Source organism: Neoarius graeffei, chromosome 1, assembly GCF_027579695.1.
Source record: "Neoarius graeffei isolate fNeoGra1 chromosome 1, fNeoGra1.pri, whole genome shotgun sequence".
Taxonomy (NCBI): Eukaryota; Metazoa; Chordata; class Actinopteri; order Siluriformes; family Ariidae; genus Neoarius; species Neoarius graeffei.
In genome coordinates this window covers 118,715,638-118,723,958 of record NC_083569.1, presented here as the reverse complement: position 1 = coordinate 118,723,958, position 8,321 = coordinate 118,715,638, and the positions used below count along the sequence as shown (strand labels likewise).

Here is an 8,321-nt window from a genome sequence, read left to right as displayed (position 1 = left end):
CTCCATACTGAATATGTACCCAAGAAATGAAAGCTGCATCATGTGAAACACTTTTCTGCCTTGATATAAAGGTGGTTTTCTCGGAGCCAGGTCAACACCAACTTGACATGCTTGTGATAAGTGGCTTCATTGGGAGAATAAATCAAGATGTCATCAATGTAACTATTACATATCATCCCAGCATGTCTCTGAAGGTGTCATTAATGACGCACTGGAAGAAACTAGGAGTGCAAGAAAGTCCATATGGCATCACCAGGTACTCAAAATGACCAGACGTAGTGCTGATTGCTGTCTTCAATTCATCCCCCTCACAGATTCTCACCAGGTTGTATGCTCTTCTGTGGTCCAGTTTAGTGAACATACTGGCGGTTCTTAGTTGCTCTAGAGCGGAGGGTACAAGTGGAATCGGGTAAGGATACATGACCGTAATTTGGTTTAGTCCTCTGTAATCAATGCAGGGGCAAAGACCCTCCCCCCCTTCTTCTCCAAAAAAAAGAAGTTTGCAGATGCTGGGGATGTGGATGGATCAAGTCTGGGAGTTTTAACCACACTTGAATTTTAAGAGATTGTTGTACTGAAGTGGCTTTGGAACTCACCAGGCTGGTGGAGCTGGTTTCTTCATGGGAGAGATCCTCCCTTTGCGGTTTTGGTGGTTGGACTGGGCATTTTGTCAAGAGATGACCGTGTTCACCACAGTAAAAGTACAACCCCTCACAATGCCTCCTCTCCCTCTTGGAACAGGGCATGCGAATATTAGTGATCTCCATTGGCATAGGTGACTGTGGAGGTTGTGGAAGGACTGGAGACTGCTGCAAAGAGGGCCAGTTCCGGAGCAGGTGATCCAGTTTGATAGCTAAGTCAATGAGGGTCAAGGATGAGTTGTTTGTCGCAGCATGCCAGCTCTGAGAGAATATCAGGTCTCAGAACCTGGTGGAAGGTTGCCTTTAATGCTGGCTTGTTCCACCCACTGCCTGCTGCTAGCATGTGGAACTCCAAAGTGTATTCAGACACTCTGCTTTCTCTGCACTGGATTGTGAGTAGTCTCTCCCCCACTTTGGCTCCCTCTGGCTGATGATCAAATACTCATCTCATTATCTCTAGCCACTTTATCCTGTTCTACAGGGTCGCAGGCAAGCTGGAGCCTATCCCAACTGACTACGGGCGAAAGGTGGGGTACACCCTGGACAAGTTGCCAGGTCATCACAGGGCTGACACATAGACACAGACAACCATTCACACTCACATTCACACCTACGGTCAATTTAGAGTCACCAGTTAACCTAACCTGCATGTCTTTGGACTGTGGGGGAAACCGGAGCACCTGGAGGAAACCCACGCGGACACGGGGAGAACATGCAAACTCCAGACAGAAAGGCTCTCATCTGCCATGGGGCTCGAACCCGGACCTTCTTGCTGTGAGGCGACAGCATTAACCACTACACCACTGTGCCACCCTGATCAAATACTCATTTGAAAAATTCAATGAAATGATTGTTAGAAGTAGTGTGCTCACCGCCATGCTCCCAAACAGCACAAGCCCACTTCATAGCCTTGCCAGTGAGGAGACTGATGAATTGCACTCTTTTCTGTTCCTCTGTAGCACCCGTGAGTGTTGTGAGGTATAGTAAACACTGGAGAAGAAAACAATTCCACTCAGAAACCTTCCTGGAGAACTTCCCAGGTCAATGTACCATCATGGAGAACGTGGGGTATGTCAGGTGGGCCTGCAAGACAACAGCAGTTAGTTGTGACATTCTGGTGTTTAATTCACTTAACTTCTGTAGGTGTTCTCCAACAATTGTCCCTGAGCATTGACAGCAGTCTGCTTCACCTCATCTCCTGCATCCATGTTGGCAAAGTATCTTGTCAGGGTGCAGGCACTGACAGATGCAGGCACAGGGGGGAGTGGGTACATCAAAAACTGGTAATCAAATACAATTCTTGAGCCAAAAGATGAAGTCAGGGTCGAAAAGGGGTTGGTCAATGTGCAAACAGATTATCAGAGATCAGATAAGAATTCGACTTCGGAAATCAACAGAAAGCAGGGTCAAAGTCACGGGCAGTCAGGAACTAAGTAAACAGCTTGGTATGATCAGGTACCGAGACACAAAACAATACTTTACAATGTGTGTGTTTGCTGTGTTTAAGTAGAGGGGCTAATTACTGAAAGGATGAGAACCAGGTGTGCCTTAGTATTGTGGAGACGAGGGGCACTGTCGTGCTTGGGAAATGTAGTCCGTAGCGGCCATGTTTGGATGTTGCTCAAAATTCAGATTTTTGTATTTGTTACTGACCAAAGTGTGCTTCAATTATCTTGTGTTCACTATAATGTAATGTACAGTGGTGCGAGGAATAGTGGCACATGTGTTTCTTGTTGAAAAGAATTATTTCTTGATTGATTAGTTTTTTATCTGAATGAGTTCATTTCAATTAAAGATTGTTTTTTTTCTTATTTCAGCAAAAGGTGGATTTTTTTTTCTAACTCTTTACAAATCTTTACAAGGGGTGTCAGAAATTGTGGAGGGCAGTGTCTAAATGACATTTAATATACTGTGACAATAATGCATTTTTAGTTGTTAATTAAAATAGTATTTAAAGTACTTAAAAATACTCCTGAAATTTGCATTTTAAATGTCAAGTGGTTTCGGAAGAAAGGGATGAATATGAAAAATGCATTTTCTCTAAAGAACATATTGAAGAAAATGTCATCCAAGTGCAGTGAGAAGTGAATCATTCAGGAGAGATTTGAGATCATTACTGGTGTTATGGATTATATTCAATTCAATTCAATGTCCATGAACATTGTGTAAAGTTTTCTGTTGTCTAAATCCTCTCTCATCATGTCTCCTATGTCAGTCATGGCTTCCTCCAGAAGTCTCCTGTGTGATCAGCTCCATTGCTCCATCTGTCTGGATGTGTTCACTGATCCAGTCACGACTCCATGTGGACACAACTTCTGTATGATCTGTCTCAAAGAGTACTGGGACAGCAGTTCACACTGTCAGTGTCCAATGTGTAAAACTAATTTTGCCAAAAGACCAGAGTTATGTGTGAATAAGTTCATCTCTGCTCTTGATGATCCATTTAAGAAGGCAGATCAGGTGAAATCCAGCAGCACTGCAGAAAATCCCACACAATCTCTGGTGCTCTGTGATGTCTGCTGTGAGAAGAAACGTGCAGCTGTGAAGTCCTGCCTGATCTGTATGACGTCTTACTGTGAGATTCACCTGGGACGTCATGAGAGAATTTCTTCATTAAAGAAACACAAACTGATGGCTCCGGTGGCGAACCTGGATGACTACATCTGCCTGCAACATGAAAGACCCCTGGAGCTGTTCTGTAGAGATGACCAGATGTGTGTGTGTAAGTTCTGTACTCAGACAGAACACAAAACTCACAACACTGTTCGTATAGAGGACGAGAGTGAAGAGAAGAAGGTGAGGGGGTAAAAATGAATGATGCATATTTAACACAAATATGACCTTTATTTTTTATGCGACTTTATATATGATGTCTGTTTTTCTCAGACTGAGTTGGGAAAGGTACAAACCGAAGTTCAGCAGAAGACCCAGGAACGAGTGAAGAAGATTGAGGAAATCAAAGACTCTGTAAACCTCAATAAAGTGAGTCTCTTAACTAACCTACAAAATAGCTCCTTTATAAAACACATTCGGAAAATCATGATCTAATCTCATTCATCTCATCTCATTATCTCTAGCCGCTTTATCCTTCTACAGGGTCGCAGGCAAGCTGGAGCCTATCCCAGCTGACTACGGGCGAAAGGCGGGGTACACCCTGGACAAGTCGCCAGGTCATCGCAGGGCTGACACATAGACACAGACAACCATTCACACTCACATTCACACCTACGGTCAATTTAGAGTCACCAGTTAACCTAACCTGCATGTCTTTGGACTGTGGGAGAAACCGGAGCACCCGGAGGAAACCCACGCGGACACGGGGAGAACATGCAAACTCCACACAGAAAGGCCCTCGCCGGCCCCAGGGCTCGAACCCAGGACCTTCTTGCTGTGAGGCGACAGCACTAACCACTACACCACCGTGCTGCCCCCATGATCTAATCACTTGAAATAAAATAATTTATCTCAATTTGTCTCCTGTTAGAAAAACACAGAGAATGAGAAAGCAGACATTGTGGAGATTTTCAGTGCTCTGACGCGCTGCATTGAGAGAAGCCAGGCTGAGTTGTGTAAGGTGATGGAGGAGAAGCAGAACACAGCAAAGATGCAGGCTGAAGATTTCGTTAAAGAGCTGGAGCAGGAAATCAATGAGCTAAAGAGGAGAAACACTGAGCTGGAGCAGCTCTCACACACTGAGGATCACCTCCACCTCCTACAGGTCAGAGTCCCTCTGTTTCTCAATAGCAATGCAGCACATGACAGGACAGCAGTCCCCATGCTGAGGGATTTCTCCTCTCTCCTGCTGTACTGTAGATTTTCCCGTCAATGTGCAGCCCTCCACACACCCAGGACTGGACTGACGTCACAATTAACCCTCATCTGAGTGTGGCGACTCTGAGGAGAGCTCTGTCTCAGCTTCAGGAAACTCTCAGTGAGGAAATGGAGAAGGTTCCAGAGATTAGTAAGTATTTATTACACATATACATGACACATATTTATAATATTCTGTTGTCATCGTGTTTAAATAAAAATCACATTTAATTAAAACTAATAAAAACTTCACAGTAAATAATGTCCACAATTATTTTCCAAACAGAACTGAAGAGAATTCAACAATATGCAGGTTTGTGAGCTCTTATTGGTCACATGACTAAATATATATTTCTTCACTGTTCCACACTGTGCAATGATAAAACTGATGTTCATTGTGTTTCTGTCTCTCAGTGGATGTGACTCTGGATCCTGATACAGCTCATCGTTATCTCATCCTGTCCACTGATGGAAAACAAGTTACATGTGGAGACAAGAGACTGAATATCCTTGATAACCCAAGGAGGTTTCATAATTATGTCTGTGTGCTGGGAAAGGAGGGATTCTCCTCAGGGAGATTTTACTATGAGGTGCAGGTCAGAGGGAAGACTGAGTGGCATGTAGGAGTGGCCAGAGAGTCCATAAACAGGAAAGGGAAGTTTACAGCCAGACCTAAAGATGGATACTGGTGTGTGTGTCTGAGGAATGAGACTGAATATAAGGCCCTGGAATATCCTCCTGTCTCACTCTCCTTGAAACAGGCTCCTCAGAAGGTGGGGGTGTTTGTGGATTATGAGAAGGGTCTGATCTCCTTCTTTGATGTTGATGCAAAATCTCATATCTACTCTTTCACTGGTCAGAATTTCACTGAGAAAATTTGTCCATTATTCAGCCCCTGCACTTATGATGGAGGTAAAAATTCAGCACCACTGATCATCTGCCCTGTTAATCAAATCTAATCCTATTTTTCTCATCTTAAAAAGTTATTTCACACTGTCTTAATGAAGATAAAAACCCTGGTGGCATTATGTAACATTCATGGTTTTAAATGCAGTTTTACATTAAAATAAAACCATTTGTATCAGGAGCACTGAATTGTTGAATTGTAAAATGTGAAATGGTTTTACTGTCATGATTTTAATGTTTGTGGTCCAGTTGCATGATGATTATATTACAGTTGTTCTCCCCCCATCCTACTCTGTGTGCCTTACATTCAAGTCCCCCATGCAAGGGCAGACTGACAACAAAAAGCAGCTCGGAGTTGGTCCCAGTTGATCCCCCAAATTTGAACTGGCACAACATTATTGTCAATCAACAAAATTTTTATTTGTATTTTCTGTGTTATGCCCCTCCAAAGACTTCCTCAAAACTTTCTCTGTCACTAAGATTCATCTGTTTGTTAAAAATGCATTGAACAGCCATCATTTGGACTCTGACATGAGCATCAAATACTGTAGTATTCATTCAATTCATGATACATCATCCAACCTTGATAAAGGCAAATATTTCAAGTCAAGTTTATTTGTATAGCACATTTAACAACAGACATTGTCGCAAAGCAGCTTTACAGAAAATTAAAGACTTTAATCATGAGCTAATTTTATCCCTAATTTTTCCCATATGAGCAAGTCTGTGGCGACGGTGGCAAGGAAAACCTCCCTCAGACAACCTAAGGAAGAAAACTCGAGAGGAGCTAGACTCAAAAGGGAACCCATCCTCATTTGGGTGATAACAGATAGTGTGATTATAAATAACTCGTTTCTATAACTGTGTCTTATATACAGAGGTGCTTGAAAGTTTGTGAACCCTTAAGAATTTTCTACATTTCTGCATGAATATGACCTAAAACATCGTCAGATTTTCACACAAGTCCTAAAAGTAGATAAAGAGAACCCAGTTAAACAAATAAGACAAAGATATTATACTTGATCATTTATTTATTGAGGAAAATGATCTAATATTACATATCTGTGAGTGGCAAAAGTATGTGAACCTTTGCTTTCAGTATCTGGTGTGACCCCTTTGTGCAGCAATAACTGCAACGAAACGTTTGCGGTAACTGTTGATCAGTCCTGCACACCGGCTTGGAGGAATTTTAGCCCATTCCTCTGTACAGAACAGCTTCAACTCTGGGATGTTGGTGGGTTTCCTCACATGAACTGCTCGCTTCAGGTCCTTCCACAACATTTCGATTGGATTAAGGTCAGGACTTTGACTTGGCCATTCAAAAACATTAACTTTATTCTTCTTTTACCATTCTTTGGTAGAATGACTTGTGTGCTTAGGGTCGTGGTCTTGCTGCATGACCCACCTTCTCTTCAGATTCAGTTCATGGACAGATGTCCTGACATTTTCCTTTAGAATTCGCTGGTATAATTCAGAATTCATTGTTCCATCAATGATGGCAAGCCATCTTGGCCCAGAAGCAGCAAAACAGGCCCAAACCATGATACTACCACCACCATGTTTCACAGATGGGATAAGGTTCTTATGTTGGAATGCAGTGTTTTCCTTTCTCCAAACATAACGCTTCTCATTTAAACCAAAAAGTTCTATTTTGGTCTCATCCGTCCACAAAACATTTTTCCAATAGCCTTCTGTCTTGTCCATGTGATCTTTAGCAAACTGTAGATGAGCAGCAATGTTCTTTTTGGAGAGCAGTGGCTTTCTCCTTGCAACTCTGCCATGCACACCATTGTTGTTCAGTGTTCTCCTGATGGTGGACTCATGAACATTAACATGAGCCAGTGTAAGAGAGGCCTTCAGTTGCTTAGAAGTTACTCTGGGGTCCTTTGTAACCTTGCCGACTATTACATGCCTTGCTCTTGGAGTGATCTTTGTTGGTTGACCACTCCTGGGGAGGGTAACAATGGTCTTGGATTACCTCCATTTGTACACTATCTGTCTGACTGTGGATTGGTGGAGTCCAAATTATTTAGAGATGGTTTTGTAACCTTTTCCAGCCTGATGAGCATCAACATTGCTTTTTCTGAGGTCCTCAGAAATCTCCTTTGTTCGTGTCATGATACACTTCCACAAACATGTGTTGTGAAGATCAGACTTTGATAGATCCCTGTTCTTTAAATAAAACAGACACCTGATTGTCATCCCATTGATTGAAAACACCTGACTCTAATTTCACCTTCAAATTAACTGCTAATCCTAGAGGTTCACATACTTTTGCCACTCACAGTTATGTAATATTGGATCATTTTCCTCAATAAATAAATGACCAAGTATAATATTTTTGTCTCATTTGTTTAACTGGGTTCTCTTTATCCACTTTTAGAACTTGTGTGAAAATCTGATGTTTAAGGTCATATTTATGTAGAAATATAGAAAATTCTAAAGGGTTCACAAACTTTCAAGCATTCATCTTGGGTCACTGTATGCTTTAATGCTGTGTAATTTTTCACTGGATTTTAAGTAAGCACACATACATCTGTAAAAATGTCTGGAAAAGATCAAGGCATCTGGAATATACAATCTATTTTAAGCCTCTTATTTGATCTTACAACCCTGATTCCAGAAAAGCTGGGATGCTGTGTAAAACATTCATAAAAGCAAAATGTCATGATTTGCAAATCATATTCAACTTATATTTGATTGAATACAATACAAGATATTTAACGTTCAACTTGATAAACTTTACTGTTTGTTTTCTTTAAATATACATTAACTCTGAATTTGATTATTGCAACACATTCCAAAAAGTTGGGACAGGGCCATTGTTACCTCTGTTACATCACCTTTTCTTTTAACAGGACTCCGTAAGCGTTTTGAACTGAGGGCACTAATTGTTGACGTTTTGAACATGAAATTATTTCCCATTCTTTCCTTTTATACAGTTGCTCATCTGTCTGGGCTCTC

At 41.7% G+C, this 8,321-nt stretch overlaps 1 protein-coding gene across 1 annotated transcript; it reads left to right on the top strand.

Annotated features, from left to right (window-relative positions):
- Nucleotides 1–2,858: 2,858 nt before the first annotated feature.
- LOC132889563 (E3 ubiquitin-protein ligase TRIM39-like) lies at nucleotides 2,859–5,410 on the top strand. The gene is made up of 6 exons (XM_060926201.1): nucleotides 2,859–3,437; nucleotides 3,528–3,623; nucleotides 4,126–4,359; nucleotides 4,455–4,602; nucleotides 4,738–4,764; nucleotides 4,866–5,410. Exons 1-6 carry the CDS (start codon nucleotides 2,859–2,861, stop codon nucleotides 5,408–5,410), a joined length of 1,629 nt encoding a protein of 542 aa, XP_060782184.1.
- The last annotated feature ends 2,911 nt before the right edge of the window (nucleotides 5,411–8,321 follow it).

Coding starts and splice junctions, on each gene's coding strand:
- LOC132889563 (XM_060926201.1), top strand. CDS start 2,859: ATGGCTTCCTCCAGAAGTCTCCTGTGTGATCAGCTCCATTGCTCCATC. Junction 4,360..4,454: donor ATCACCTCCACCTCCTACAG/GTCAGAGTCCCT, acceptor GCTGTACTGTAG/ATTTTCCCGTCAATGTGCAG. Junction 4,765..4,865: donor GAGAATTCAACAATATGCAG/GTTTGTGAGCTC, acceptor TCTGTCTCTCAG/TGGATGTGACTCTGGATCCT.